Source organism: Eublepharis macularius, chromosome 17 (genome assembly GCF_028583425.1).
Source record: "Eublepharis macularius isolate TG4126 chromosome 17, MPM_Emac_v1.0, whole genome shotgun sequence".
NCBI lineage: Eukaryota > Metazoa > Chordata > Lepidosauria > Squamata > Eublepharidae > Eublepharis > Eublepharis macularius.
This window is the reverse complement of record NC_072806.1, coordinates 11,784,376-11,800,786: the sequence shown is the minus strand read 5'-3', so window position 1 is coordinate 11,800,786 and position 16,411 is coordinate 11,784,376. Positions and strand designations below refer to the sequence as shown.

At 47.9% G+C, this 16,411-nt stretch overlaps 1 protein-coding gene across 2 annotated transcripts in view; it reads right to left on the bottom strand.

Annotated features, from left to right (window-relative positions):
* EPHB2 (EPH receptor B2) overlaps positions 1–16,411 on the bottom strand; it is a 99,268-nt gene that overhangs the window by 23,573 nt on the left and 59,284 nt on the right. For both annotated transcript variants that reach the window (XM_055001052.1, XM_055001051.1), the window contains exon 5: positions 375–499. In XM_055001052.1, the coding sequence (XP_054857027.1) occupies positions 375–499 (125 nt within the window). The remainder of the gene's footprint in view (positions 1–374; positions 500–16,411) is intronic.

Below are 16,411 nucleotides of genomic sequence, written 5' to 3'. Positions count from 1 at the left end.
GCACATTTAACAGAACGTTACGGCTGCCAACGACTGCTCCGGATTCTGCAGTGTGATCTCAGCAGCCTTATTATTCCTTTCTTTCAGGGTTTCCACCCCTTAGCAAGATAGCCCTCCAAGGAGGTAGTCTAGGATCTGTGTGCCCACACAAGACTGACACACCGAGCACTCACCCAGTTTCTTAAAAATGAAACTTGAGCAAGGCTGTCAGATGCTAGCCAATGTTTAGCAACAGTTCTCCCTCCTAAGGTGAAACCGAGTTATGCAGTTATGCCCAGCAGCTATGCCCAGAGTACCAGCACTTGAATCCATGCTATCTTCAAGCAAGGGAAGAGCCCAACTTCTGTCCCCGCCCCCCCCCCCCAATGTGGTACCTTCTCGTAGTACTGTAGCTCATAGTCCAGGATGACTCCATTGGGCTGGTCCGGCTGTGACCACGAGAGAGTGATACTATCCACTGTCCGGCTCACTTGGTGCATGATGGATACGGCAGAAGGGGCTGCAAGAGGCAAAGAAAAGAGGTGAAAACCATCAATGATTATCCAGTCTCTGAATTTCTACCAGAGATACAGACGCTTGAGCAAAGTTCTTGGGAAATCTTCTAAACTGCTCCTCCAAACTGGGAAAAGCATCTCAATGTTGCTGTTATGTTTGGGCACAACGGCAAACAAACTGGCTATGTGGCCAGCAATTGTAGACTGGTGCAGGTACTATAATGACAATGCGAGCTTTGTCTCCATCGTTTCAGTGTCAAGGAGATCCAGGTTCGAATCCCCGCTCTGCCATGGAAGCTTGTTGGGGGATCTTGGGCCAATCCCACACTCTCAGCCTAACCTACCTCACAGGGTTGTTGAGATGATAAAATTGAAGAGGGGTGAAGGATGTAAGTCGCTTTGGGTCCCCATTGGAGGGACGGGTGGGATTGAAACAAACAAAAACAAACAAACAAACAAACAACTTGTTCTAAATAGCAATGCAAATGTTCTCACACTAAGCTCCCTGGGGCTGCATCGTGCCCCCTTTCCCCATCCCAACCAACCTGATTGATTGATTAGATTTTTAGCACACCCTCCCCGCAAGCAGGCTCAGGGTGGGTGACAATCATAAATAAGGTGCAATAGATAAAACCAATAAAATAACATCTCAGTGCAAACATGAATATCAGCGTTCCAGATGGGGCATCCTTCCCTCTTCCCCTGCCCACCATACACAAGGTAAGAACCTGTCACCAAAAAAGGTGAAACGGGTGTCTTCCGTGGTTGTCTTGATCCTGTTGTTGAGGGATGATGGGGGAGCTGTGTAGCATGTTTCTAGTATTTTGGCCTTGCTGATTTTGCCTGCCTGACACCCAAATAGGTTTGTGTTAATCAAGGATGCTTAACAGGATTGTAAATATTTTTCGCACTCGGTAAATTCTGGGCATACACAGGAGCGTTTTAAATGATGCACCACCAGGGCCGTTTCCACACTACTCACCTTCATCTGGAACGCTCCGGAACGTCGCGAAAAAAACGCGGAAGATAGCATCTTCTTGCGCGAGTTTTGTGCGACATCGCACAAAACTCGCACGAGAAGACGCTATGTTCCATATTTTTTTCACGATGTTCCGGATGAAGGTGAGTAGTGTGGAAACAGCCCAGGCTATGCGGATCCTGGAGTATCTGTAACCCTAACAAGCCAGCCAGCATGCACTACCAGCAGCAGCCGACTGCGCAGGTGCAAAAACTACTCAAAATGCTCCTTGATTTAAACAGTAAACGAATCCTTGTTATCAGCTTGAGCACTGCAAGCCGGGCCAGCTAGATTTTTGATCCTGTGCTTTGCAAAAATTGAAGGAGTATTTGCTCAAAAAGCTCCACTGGGGAAGGTCCACACCCTAGAAGGGCATTGTGTTCCATTGTTGAATGGGAAGGTAAAGCTAGACAACTTGTGTTTGGACCTGTGAAATATCCCCCGCACTCTTGCTGATCAACCGAAATTTGCTCCAGAGAGCATCAGAGCCTCTTTAGCATGACTCCAGTTGATGCGGTGATCCCAGCATGACATGTGATGCTTAGAAAGCTGGCATTGGCCAGTAACAGTGACCTCTCCTTCCCCAGTCCTTTGGCACAGATGAGCCTAGCTTAGTTGGCTCTTCATATTTACAGCCAAGCCAGGAAATCTCTCCCATCTAGCCAGTGATCTTGCTAAAGAAGGCCGTCAATCACCTGTCCCTGACTTGCCTTTATGCCATACATCCCCTTTGCTGACCTGGATGGACCCCTGCTCCTCCCGGCTGGAGCACCCCCCAGCCCAGCTCTCTGTCTCCCAACCCCCTAGCAGGAAGGGGAGCTCAGTACAACACACGATCCAGGTCAGAGAGGTGTCGGGTATCTCGGAAACGAGCGGTAATTGTGGAAACTGCCTTCTAATGCTCACGGCAATTCATTATGATAAAATTGACACGGCTCAGTGGGGATCCGTCAGACGATGGAGAATTTGTGTCAGGCAAATGAAAGAACAAAAGGCTGCTTCTGCCGGGGCTTTGTGGCTCCCATGGGGTGAGGGGGAAAGAAGAGGGAGGGGAGGTTACTGAGTCTTACGATTAATAAGGCTGTGCGCCTGGAAAAATATGCGGGCTGGATCCAGAGCGGCTTCCTGCAGGTGCAAGGACTTCTGGCTTTTAAGGATCCTTCTATCCACAACCTGAAACACCCTCTGAAATTTTGTCTTGGGTGTGGTCTCTGCTGCAGCAAGAGGGCTTTGGAGGAGGGGCTCAGGCTGCCACAGGAGCAGGGAGTCATGAAAATCTTGTTCCAGGGGCAGAATTCCTTGAGCCTGTGGAAATGCTCTGTTGGATCAAACCCTGTCGATATGCCTGCAGGCACTAAAGGAATGGGTAGATACTCAGAGATGGGTGTTTGAGCCCAGGATTTGGGAGAGATTTCTTGGTATCCGGATGCGTTTAGAAGGCACGTCACCCAGCCATCCTGATGAAGAAATCGGGCAGACCTGGATTCAAATCCCCGCTTGGCATGAAACGCACGGGCAACCTTGGGCCAGTTATTCTCTCTTAGCCTAACCTACTTCACAGGATTGTTGTGAGATTAAAATGGAGGAGGAAGAATAATAATAAATGAGCTAAGCAGGTCTGGGTCTTGTCCGTGCCTCGGTGGAAAACTACTGTGGGAGCCCTGACGGGTGTCATGTTGAGATCCCCCATGGCAGAACCGGGTTTGATTCCCCACTCCTCCGCTTGAAGCCAGCTGGGTAACCTTGAGTCAGTCACAGCTCTCTCAGAGCTCTCTCAGTCCCACCCACCTCACAGGGTGATTGTCGTGAGGATACTAATAACAAACTTAATCGTGGCATTAAGTTGCCCTGAAGGGTGGTAAATAAATCAAATGTTGTTGATGATGATGATGATGGTAAGAAAGTTGGGACAGAAAGGAAATGCAACACTATTTCATCTGTAACCACCACTGTGTGGTGTTTTCCTCGTAACAAAGGAAAAAAATCGCCGCTACTAGGAAGTGACAAGGGTTGCCGCAGTAGTGGCAAGTGGGACATTTATTATTAATTTAAAATTTCTGCGCTGCCTCTCCATAGTCAGTGCCCAAGGCATCTCACAGTAACATAAAACCTGAACAATAAAAAATAAAATCCAGATTTTCAGCAAATACAAAAGTCAGCCAGACAAGCTAACAACTAAAAAACAAAGGAGAGGCCAGATAGACAAGGGGGAAAAAAACACACACTCTGCAATAAATAAAAAGAAATGTTGGTGAACAGAAAACCAGCATCAGCGAGCCATAGCCTTTTCTGTGGTGGGTCCTTGCTTATGAAACTCCTCCCCCTCCCTAGAAATATTTGCATGTTTGCTTCTATCTAGGGCTCAGTTAATACATTGCATGATACAGTGGTTCCATTAAACTAACTTTGTTCGGTCTGATTGCCTGAATGCGAACCACTATGGATAGTTAAGGTCCATCAAATTGCAGTTAAGTTGCTGACCAGTTAGTCTTGGTAATGGTTTCAAGTGATGCGCTAACAGAAACTTCTGGGCTTGTTCCTGGGTCCTGCCCTCCCAGGCTCCCTGGCTAGAACTTTAGAGGCTCATCTGTTCTTTCCAAAGCAGAGAGGTGATGGGATGGGGGGGGGGATTTGCTCTCCTCTCCTGTATGGCACATGCCTTGACCTGCAGGAGCAATCTGGGATCTTCTCTGCTGCCAACGTATTTGCTGTTGTGCTCTTTTGTTTGTTCCTGTTCTGCATTTGGATAATGGAAAGAAGTCTGTGCATGAGCAGGGATTCGAGCCCGATTGTTTTCAGATCTTTTCCAACCTTCCATTTGTAGCCACCAACTGGCACTAATGCTGAGCTTAAAAGTAGGGGGGGAACACTGGACAGGGAAGGTAAAGACCAGTTAGCTTGATTCCAGCCAAAGGGCCACTTTGAAGGATCTTACCTTCTTCCAAAGACTATTTCTGCTATGTTAAAAACAAGCCTGCACATCGGACTCTCTTTGGTCCCAAGTTCAGGGCCACGCTGCCAGCACCCCATGAGCTGTGCAAAGATGAGCATCCACACATCGTAAGATACGGTGCAATAGCAATAACCCACAACTGGATTTTCCCATGCGGGCAAGACAACCCATTTGCAAACGCTTGCTATAGGGCAGTGACAGAACAACAGCCAATAACGTGTGGATGGAGCCACGATTGCATAGATGGTCTGAGATTTTATGCCAGGAATAAGAACGCAGGACAATGGCGGGTGGTGGGGGTAGAAGATCCCAATAAATTCCTTTTCCCACCTCTCGCCATCAAACTGACAAGCCGTCCCCTCAGGATGTCGGTCTCGTGGTGGGTGGGTTGGAGATGGGGGGAGAGCCAACTGACATGCCATCCAAGACCCTGAACCACATGCCAGCCATGAAACCACGGGCCTTCTCTGGTTTCCCTTTCAAGCCTACAAACCCTGCCAGCACCAATCCATTTTACCGCTCCCTCCCCTCCGTCAGCTGCCAGGTCTGCACAGTGAATCTCATTCCCCCCGCCCCAGCCCCGCAAAAGTCAGTCTGTCCCCCCAACCCCGTCCTGGAGTAATCAAAGAGCTCCTTGGCTGCCCCGGCTCAGCCGCCAGGGTTGGGTTACCGGCAGCAGAATCCATCTCTGATCACATTAATCTCCACAACTCGTGTCGAGTCGCAAAGGCGGCAGTAAAGCCCACTGAATTTGGTTCCCTTAGGAGCATTAAGGAATGAGCCGGAGCAACAAGGAAAGAACAGCTGGGCAGGGGTGTGTGTGTGTTCCGGTCTCTCTTCCCAAAACCTCCACTGAATGCTCTTCCCTGGGAGTCCGGTTACCACTGGCCACCAACAGGCCAACAGGGATTTCTGGCATTTTCAATTACCGTCCGGCAGACACGGCTGTGCTCTGAGGTCAGGGTCAGAAACGTCTGGGGTGGGGGGTAGGCACAAGGAAAGATGATGGATGTGTATAAGCTCCATTTAGTCTTGCAAGTGGAATACTTTCGGAAAACCTGGAGGTGCCCCAAGGAAGAGAGCTTTCACCGGGGAAGGAGAGGAAATCGTTCTAACAAAAATAAGCGAACGTTTTAAGAAATGATTATTTGTAGTGCTCGTTTAACTACTAACAACACGTTTAGTCCTGTCTTTTGGGTTCCAAAGAACACGACGGTGATTATTTAAGAACCCCATGCATGCAGAGAAGATGTGAAAAAGCCTCATGTGTGCAGAGAAGATGGGAAAGAGCCTCGTATGTGAAAAGACTTTTATATGAAAGATAGTTCCTGATGGGTAGCTGTGTTGGTCTGTAGTAGAGAGCAAGATTTGGGTCCAGGAGCATCTTAGAGACACTAGATTTCCAAGGCATGAGCTTTGGAGTGTCAGAGCTCCCTACAATGATGACAGCATTGATTCTTGAAAGCTTTTATCTTGGAAATCTAGTTGGTCCTTAAGGTGCTAATGGACCCAAATCTTGCTCTTATAAGAAAGAGGATCGTATATGTAGAGAAAATGTGAAACAGTCTAGTATGTAGACTCAAAAGCTTGCATTTGCTTGGGCCTAATAAAAAGTATTATGTGTGGTTTGCATTCTGGGGGGTTTTTTTTGGATTTTACTTTTGGATTGGCACATCTGCTAACTTTCTTCATATGTGAAAGAGACTCATATGTGCAGAGAAGATATGACAAAGCCTCATGTGTGTACCAAAGCCGTCAAAGAGCCACATGCATAAAAAATTAGGAAATGAACCGATGCAGGGCTATACTGCCATAGAAGGGTTCCAAAGAGCAGTTTCTTTCCAGTTTCTTCCCCTCTGAGTCATGTGTTGGACCCTGATAGACTGAAGGGGAAAAAATGGCAGTATGTGTGTACATGAGAGGGAATATACAGATTCCCCCACCAATTGACCTCACGCCTCTATAACCGATAGTGATATGGTTTGACCAGGTGCTGCTAGCTCGGAGGGCTACAGAGAAATGTGCTAATAAGAAGCAGAGCACCAGTGTGGTGTAGGGGTTGCAGCATCAGATCAGGACTGGAAAGACACTGGGGTCCCATGCAGTTTTACTTTTTTATTTCTAAACTGTGACCAGAAAGTTTTTTTCTGTAAGCAGTCTGCGGAAGCTTTCTGTTTCGCTAGTTCATCTGCATGTCTCTTCCCCTCATGCGCACACCATTACCAACATGCTCATCGATAAATTGTCATGTACCATGCTGCAAAGATTCTTTTTGTGCGGTGTTTGTCCAATGCTCGAGAGTAATGCATCAGTAAAACACTGCACAAAAAGAAACTTTATATGTATGGGCAACATCAGGATTTACTTATTCCACCCTTTCTTTACGAAACTCGAGGGAAGAGTCTCTCATTTCAGCTTCACGACAACTCTGCGAAGCAGGTTAGGCTGTATGTGACCGGCCCAAGGTCACCCGGTGAACTTCATCAAACAAGCTGGAATTTTCCTTTTTGGACATCAGTTGGAGGGTTTGGAACTTAGGTCTCTTGTAGCGGCATTGTAATAACACATCCCCCAAGACACTGCGAGCAGAACTCTTGAAAACAAGCGTTCATTTTATTCTCCCATTTATGGAGAAAGCTTGCCATTCCTGGACCAAATATGATTTGAACTGAAATACGCTTTCAGTATCACCGTTCAGCAGGGACGTTCCTAAATTCGATGGACATGCTTCCTCAATTCTGTTTCTATTGTTCTCACCCCACTCACGGCGGAACTGCAACCATTTTTCTCCCCTGACGAAATGAATGATGAGGTTAAACAGAAAAAGTTCTGTTAGAATGCAGGCCTTACTTTGCATCTGTTGTATAAGTAGAATAAAAAAGGGGTAAAAATAGCACACAAGGGCCTAAAGGAAACACAGCTTGGGAAATGCAGCGGCACCGAAAAATGGACAAAAGGAAAAATTCGCAAAAAAAAATGTGTAAATCGAAAGAATGAAGGAAAGGCAGATTTGTAGACCTGACAATGTTCTTAACGGCTCTGGTGAGTTCTTTTGAACATTGAAGGAGGGTCAAGGAAAGGAATGGTTCATAGGTGAGATCAAAGCATGGCTGAATTCGCTTGAGAAGCTTTTCCCTCCATGGTGCTGCCTGCCCCTAATAAGGCATTTTTTGGTATGATCTTTGCATGCGGAGAATTTCTCAGCAACAAAACAGGAATGGACTGGAAAACTTACTAGGAAAGTTACGGGAGAAAGTTCCTGGCAAACCGCTATCCAGGAGGGCCTGAAACAAGCTAAGCCAAGCGGTCCTCGCAATAACACTTCCTCTGGGCCTTTTCTCATGTCCCAATCCACTTTTGTTACCGAATAACTTTAAAAAAAAACTGTCCTGGTTAACTAAATTTGGAAACAATGAGATGTTGCTGGATTTTTTAAAAAACCCTTCTCCTGGAATGCTGTTTATTGTCTGTGAGTCACTCTTTGGTTCTGCCATTGCATCTTTAAAGATTACTGAGGCTTAGCTTCCTGCACTGCTCACTGGCTGGCTGTTGAATCTTCCATATGTTCTTATATGAACATATAAAATAGGGATGACCAAATTCTTAAAAACCTGTTCAGTTGGCAATAGAGATGGGCACGAACCGAAAAAAATCCAAACCATGTGGTTCGTAGTTGGTCAAATTTCATGAACCATGAACCACAAACTTTTACAAACCTGCCCCGGGTTCGTGAACCGGTTCATTTGGTTCGTGAAAACATCACATCCAGGTCAGAAAACCATCACTTCTGGGTCAGCAGAAGGTCACTTCCGGGTCAGCAGAAGGTCTGCAGGAAGTCCATCCCCTGTTGCCTAGGAAATTGATTGATTGGCACCAGGCTGTCTGCAGTGACGAACAAAAAATTAACCAAATGAACCAGCCTAAAAGTTCATGGCGGTTCGTCAGAAATGGGATCTGACGAACCGTGGTTCACAAACCACGAACCGGCCTGGTTCGCGCTTAATTTTGGTTCATATTTCGGTTCGTGCCCATTTCTAGTTGGCAACTTAATCCCTTTCTACCCCAAAGGATTTGCTCCAAAGATGCTCTGTTAAAATTCAAGAGGAACCAGAAGGAAGGAAGGATGGGAGTGGGAGAAATACTTCTTTTCTTTCTCTTTTTCCAGAAAGGTGTGCACACCTCCGAGACTTCCAATTTGCATTCCTGGTCTTGGATCCGAACTCCTGTGCAAAAATAATACCAGGGGTGTTCCCCCTTGCAAATGAAATTGAATACATCTTCCAGCAGTTCAGAAAGCATTGGTCAATTTCATTTTGTACGCACAGGGACAGCACTCAGTGTAATAGTCTGGGGGTAAAATCTAAAATGCCAAGTTCATCAGACTGCTCACTGGAAACCCCAGAACTGGGATACAATCTGATGGACAGTCCAAAAGAGGGACAAGCACAATTTGGTGATAAACTCCAATCACACCAGAGTTGGCAATCACCCCCAGGGTTAACACTACAATGGAACACTGACATTTAGCTGATCGGTTAAATGGATTTTAAAAACTCAATTGCCTAAAAAGTTGTCTCCTATTGATCAGTCATAGGAACTATGGGACTTGCTTACTAATAAAAAAGTCCACTATTTTTAGTACAGGAACTTTGGAAGAGGCATTCCCTTCTGTACACAAGGGAGAGAGCCAGTTTGATGTACTGGTTAAGAGCACGGGACTCTAATCTGGAGAGCCGGGTTTGATTCCCCACTCCTCTGCTTGAAGCCAGCTGGGTGACCCTGGGCTAGTCACAGTTCTCTGGAGCTCTCTCAGCCCCACCCACCTCACAGCGTGTTTTGTTGCAGGGATAATAATAACATACTTCGTAAACCGCTCTGAGTGGGCATTAAGTTGTCCTGAAGGGCAGTATACAAATCTATCATCATCATCATCATCATCATCATCATCATCATCATCATCATCATCAACAACAACAACAACAACAACAACAACAACAACAATAAGGGAAGAGTCGACAATATTGTGATTTTCCAGCCTCAATGATATCAGCAGACAACAGGGAGATGAGGTTGGATCAGGGCAGAAGGAGGTTAGTGGAGATCTTGGCAGGGCAACGTGCCTGATCTTGGGGACGAGAAGTCTGCTAGTACCGTAGTGGGGCAACACAGATTGGGTAGTGGGTCCAATACCAGCATGTCTTGGAGAGCCACGGCAATGGGACCCATGCAAGACTTACAGGTATTGTGAGAATGGAGGGAGATGGGAAGGGCTCCAAAAGGCTGCTGGAGGTTATTCAAATTATTACAGATTTAGGACAATGATGGACAGCTGGTAGCCAGGGAATAGAGGAGGATCAAGAGAGAAGAGGCCTTCCCTGCTGAGGTCATGGTGGGAGGAGCCAAAGAAGGCGGCTGCAGGCATCTACTCTTTGCCAGGGAATACCTCTTCTAAGACGATAATGGTTCAACACAAAGAGCCAGTGTGGTGTAGTGGTTAAAGCGTCAGACTAGGATCTGAGACACCCGGGTTTGAACCCCCTCTTGGCCATGGAAACTTGCCTGGTGACCTTGGGCCAGTCACACACCCTTAGCCTAATCTACCTCACAGGGTTGTTGTGAGAATAAAATGGAAGGGAAGAGAATGATGTAAGCTGCTTTGGGTCTCCATTGGGGAGAAAAGAGGGGTATAAATGAAAAAAATAAATAAATACACATTGCTAGGAAATCTCTAGGACTAAGGATTAGGGGTGTGCAAGCCAAACATTTTCGGCTATAGCCGAAAGTAGAAAGCCGAAAGAAGATTCTCTATCGTTAAAGCCGAAAGCCGAAACAAGAATCTCTTTCGGCTTTCGACTTTCGGGATTCTTTCGGCATTCTTTCGGCATTCTTTCGGCTTTTTTCTATGGGAAAATGCCTCCGTCTTCCAGGACGCCTGGAGGAGGCATTTTCCCACCAAATAAGCCCAAAATTGGTGGGGACCTTCCTCTAACCCTTCTCTAACAACCACCCAAGTTTCAGACAGATTGGACTTTGGGGGGCCATGTTATGGCCCCCCAAAGCAGGTCCCCCCATCCTCCCATAAGAAAGCGAAGGAGCAGCATATTGTTAGCATGCTGCTGCTGATCTTTCTTCATTATTTCCTATGGGGAAAAAATGAAGAGGCAGGCTTCCTTTGCCAGGGGTGGCATTTTGCATGCAAAATGCCCCCCAGCCCTCAGGGGCCCTTCTCCCACCCCTCCTCCCACCCCCCACCAAGGCTCAGCCTGCTCCCACTTGGGGGGGGCATTTCATGGCCTCCCCAAGTAGGTGCTCTAATCTCTACCACTGACGGCTGGGGAGGCTTGTGTTGCCAGGGGTGGCATTTTGCATGCAAAATGCCCCCCAACCCTCTGGGGCCCTTCTCCCACCCCTCCTCCCACCCCCCACCAAGGCTCAGCCTGCTCCCACTTGGGGGGGCATTTCATGGCCTCCCCAAGTAGGTGCTCTGCTCTCATCTCTACCACTGACAGCTGGGGGAGGCTTGTGTTGCCAGGGGTGGCATTTTGCATGCAAAATGCCCCCCAGCCCTCTGGGGCCCTTCTCCCACCCTTCCTCCCACCCCCCACCAAGGCTCAGACTGCTCCCACTTGGGGGGGCCATTTCATGGCATCCCCAAGTAGGTCCTCTCAGCCCCTAAAGTCCACCCCTTACAGCCCCACACAAACCCAATTCCCCCCAGCTGCCACACACAGACCCAAATCCCCACATTAGCCCCTCACAGACCCAAATCCACCCCCACCTGCCCTACACCCATAACCCCAGGAACAGGCTGGCAAAGGCCAGCCCTCTCCCTTTGTTCCCTATGCTGGGAACTTCTAAACTCTCTTTCCCTGGGCAATTCTGCACAGCCCAGGGGTGCCACAATGGTGGGCACACTTCTGAGTGCCAGCTGGTCCCTGTGAAAGAGCACCTGAACCACAGACACCCTCCCTCAAATTCCCCCACCACCTACAGAGATGGCTGGCCAGCCAGCCCCATTGTTCCCTATGATGGGAACCAACTGCACAACAAAGAATAAAACAAGAACAACACAAAATAAAGTTTTTAAAAAATTATTTTCTCCCTTCCAAAGTACAAGTAGGCAAAGCATTATGACACATTACACCAGCAGTCCCCCACACAGAAAAATTAAAACAAAACTCACTTAACATCAGAGAATCACAAAGCATGATTCCTGTCAAAAACACTTTATTTCTTGAACAGCTTTAGGTTACACAGCAGGGGGGAACACCAAAGGGCATGGCAGCACTATCTTACACAAAAATAACACAACTCACTTAACATCAGAGAATCACAAAGCATGATTCCTGTCAAAAACACTTTATTTCTTGAACAGCTTTAGGTTACACAGCAGGGGGGAACACCAAAGGGCATGGCAGCACTATCTTACACAAAAATAACACAACTCACTTAACATCAGAGAATCACAAAACACAATTCCTGTCAAAAACACTTTATTTCTTGAACAGCTTTAGGTTACACAGCAGGGGGGAACACCAAAGAGCATGGCGGCACTATCTTACACAAAAATAACACAACTCACTTAACATCAGAGAATCACAAAAACACAATTCCTGGCAAAAACACTTTATTTCTTGAACAGCTTTAGGTTACACAGTAGGAGGGCACAACAGGGCATGATAGCAATGTACTACAAAAAACAATACAACCCACTTCACCGTTTTTGACAGCAATTGTGTTTGTGTGATTCTCTGATGTGAAGTGAGTTGTGTTATTTTTGCGTAGTACACTGCTTTCCTGCTCTGCGGTGCCTTCCTACTGTGTAACCTAAAGCAGTTACAGAAATAAAGTGCTTTTGACAGCTATTTTTTGGGGTGATTCTTTAATGTGAAGTGAGTTGTGTTATTTTTGTGTAAGATACTGCTTCCATGCCCTTTGGTGTTCCCCCCTGCTGTGTAACCTAAAGCTGTTCAAGAAATAAAGTGTTTTTGACAGGAATCATGCTTTGTGATTCTCTGATGTTAAGTGAGTTGTGTTATTTTTGTGTAAGATAGTGCTGCCATGCCCTTTGGTGTTCCCCCCTGCTGTGTAACCTAAAGCTGTTCAAGAAATAAAGTGTTTTTGACAGGAATCATGCTTTGTGATTCTCTGATGTTAAGTGAGTTGTGTTATTTTTCTGTGTGGGGGACTGCTGGTGTAATGTGTCATAATGCTTTGCCTACTTGTACTTTGGAAGGGAGAAAAAAAAATTTAAAACTTTATTTTGTGTTGTTCTTGTTTTATTCTTTGTTGTGCAGTTGGTTCCCATCATAGGGAACAATGGGGCTGGCTGGCCAGCCATCTCTGTAGGTGGTGGGGGAATTTGAGGGAGGGTGTCTGTGGTTCAGGTGCTCTTTCACAGGGACCAGCTGGCACTCAGAAGTGTGCCCACCATTGTGGCACCCCTGGGCTGTGCAGAATTGCCTAGGGAAAGAGAGTTTAGAAGTTCCCAGCATAGGGAACAAAGGGAGAGGGCTGGCCTTTGCCAGCCTGTTCCTGGGGTTATGGGTGTGGGGCAGGTGGGGGTGGATTTGGGTCTGTGAGGGGCTAATGTGGGGATTTGGGTCTGTGTGTGGCAGCTGGGGGGGAATTGGGTTTGTGTGGGGCTGTAAGGGGTGGACTTTAGGGGCTGAGAGGACCTACTTGGGGATGCCATGAAATGGCCCCCCCAAGTGGGAGCAGTCTGAGCCTTGGTGGGGGGTGGGAGGAAGGGTGGGAGAAGGGCCCCAGAGGGCTGGGGGGCATTTTGCATGCAAAATGCCACCCCTGGCAACACAAGCCTCCCCCAGCTGTCAGTGGTAGAGATGAGAGCAGAGCACCTACTTGGGGAGGCCATGAAATGCCCCCCCAAGTGGGAGCAGGCTGAGCCTTGGTGGGGGTGGGAGGAGGGGTGGGAGAAGGGCCCCAGAGGGTTGGGGGGCATTTTGCATGCAAAATGCCACCCCTGGCAACACAAGCCTCCCCCAGCTGTCAGTGGTAGAGATTAGAGCACCTACTTGGGGAGGCCATGAAATGCCCCCCCCAAGTGGGAGCAGGCTGAGCCTTGGTGGGGGGTGGGAGGAGGGGTGGAAGAAGGGCCCCTGAGGGCTGGGGGGCATTTTGCATGCAAAATGCCACCCCTGGCAAAGGAAGCCTGCCTCTTCATTTTTTCCCCATAGGAAATAATGAAGAAAGATCAGCAGCAGCATGCTAACAATATGCTGCTCCTTCGCTTTCTTATGGGAGGATGGGGGGACCTGCTTTGGGGGGCCATAACATGGCCCCCCAAAGTCCAATCTGTCTGAAACGTGGGTGGTTGTTAGAGAAGGGTTAGAGGAAGGTCCCCACCAATTTTGGGCTTATTCGGTGGGAAAATGCCTCCTCCAGGCGTCCTGGAAGACGGAGGCATTTTCCCATAGAAAAGCCGAAAGAAAGCCGAAAGAATCCCGAAACGTTTCGGCTTTTTTCTTTCGGCTACCCGAAACGTTTCGGCATTACCCGAAACGTTTCGGCATTCCCCGAAAGAAGCCGAAACACTTTTGTTTCGGCATTCTTTCGGCATTCTGAATGCCGAAACGCACATCCCTACTAAGGATCTATGGGTGAGAGCTTGGGGCAGGAAGAGAGAAATGGCATTCCACCCTAGGAATGCAGAAGTATCCCTTCCACCAGTCAAGATTAGTCAACAAGTGGCAAAAATTGAGGTGGCAGAACCCCAAAGTGGTAGGAGAGGCAATAACTTTTCAGATTGGGGGTGGGAAGAGCATTTCTGTATATCTCCCCCCCCCCTTGTTAAAAGCTCCCTACAATTTTTTTTTAAAAAATGAGCAGAAACTGTTTTAGCCCCGTCTGCTCTCTGCCATGCTGGCTTTCCTGTTGTGGGCAGACATGCGCTTAAGGAATGTTTTAAAAAGGCGATTCCCCCACGTATACATTCTGAACAGTTCCACTCCCGAAAGTAGCTAGAGGATCCGAGTTCGGAACGCTCAACTTTCTTAAACACGGCAAATCAAGCAAAGGGAGAGATCTTTTCTTCCTGCTGGGCTAGTTTTCCACCTGCAAGGAGCTTTCTTTTTTAACACAAAGGGACACGCAAAGGTGGAACACACCCCTACAGTCTAAAGTCCCATTGTTCATCCTTCACCTCATGGCTCTGCCACCCCATTCCCACCTTTTTGGAACTAGGTTCACCACGGCTCTCAGCCTCCCTTTCACCCCCGCAGTCCCCCTGCCTCTCTCCGGCTCCACTTTTCCCAGCCCCGCGCTGGATCTTTGTCTCGGCGGCTTCTGTTTCCAGCTGCTAATGAGGAACATCTAGCCTGCCAGGCTGTACCGAGAGCCTGCGAAAGAATCCTGCCTCTAATTACAGACGAATTAGCCAACAGACAGTGACTCTTTAGTGCTAATGAATAGATACATTAAGGAAGGCATCACACAGGCTGGGAGCGCGAGCTCGACAGATAATAAGGCAGGGCCGGGCAGAAGCACGCAGCGAGGTGCGGGCTGAGTAGGGGACTTGTGCCCCCCCCGGGGCCCCCTCCCTCTCACTGCAAAGGTGGGAATGTTCACAGCTGTTGCAATAAAGTAGCAGACTCCTTGCTTAATTACAAGGGGTGAGATGCGGGCATGCAAGGCAGCTCCGGCTGGAACGGCGTTGCATAGCCGGCCCGGCAGGGGGGCCGAAGCGCAGGCAGAGTCTTTTGCCCACTGCGAACGGGGCTGTACCACCGGTGCACACAGACAAAGCCCTGGCTAGGGAAACCAGGATGCAGCAAGGGCGTGGCAGCAGACAGAGAGTTAAACTAGGACCAGATGGACCAGGCTGTGGAAGGGAGAGCTGCGGGGTGGGGTGGGGGACAGAATTCCAGAGGCCCTGGACATCTGGACAAGGCGCCACTGGTGTGTAGTTGCAAGTTCAGTGGCCCCTTTGTTGAGGGGAAGGGAAGGATGTAAGGGTGACTTGGTGCTACTTGCTCTTAACCTAATCTCTCTCTGAGGGTTATCGTGGGGATAAAATGGGGGGAACAGCCTGCCTTGAGCTCCTTAGAGGAAAGGTGAGATCGTAAATGCAAGGCAAGGAATGAGGAAACAAGGAGCCCAGAGCTGCCGATGATTTCACGTAATTCATTTTCATAGGATGTTTGCCTTGAATCTGGGTGGCATCACGCCCGTCCCAGAGGGAATATTTGCTAGGGGGGCACAGCAGTGCCTGGCCACTCTGTGGAATGAATGAGGTTCAAGACCCTGCTCCGCTATGAAGTTCCCTGGCGGGCCTTGGGCCACTCCACCTTTGTCAGTCTGGCCTCCCTCACAGGGGTGTTGCAAAGATTAAACATTTATTATTTATTTATTTGATTTGATTTATACCCCGCCCTCCCCACAGATGGGCTCAGGGTAGCTAACAGGTGGGGAGAACCACATACACCACTCTTTCAGAAAGGTACTAGAAAGTGAACGATGAGTAACGTTTCCCTTGCTTTATACTGGCCGTGAGCTCCTCGAAGCTTGATTCTGCTTTTTCTAGATTTTATGCCATGAAATATTGAATTATTCAGAAGTGTTTTTTACTCAGACAGAAGGGCTGTACTTTTAGCAAATATTCTCAAAGAGATGTATCAGTAAAGAGATGACCATAGACTTTACTAGTATGTACCATCTGTTACATGAAGTATAATCCTACGGGGTAGTTCTATGTTGTTTAACATGTCCGTCTTAAAATTGCTTATGCTCTTTTTCAGCATTTCTTCAACTCCATATTGGATTTTTGCTGGTTTTACACCTTTGCAGATTTGCATTTATAGAACCTATTCCATTGTTTATTGAAATGTCCTCGAAATTGACTGTACTAATTCACACTGTCATCTGCCTTGAGTCTCAGTGAGAAGGGCGGACAAACAAGCAAGCAAGCAAGCAAGCAAACAGGTTTGT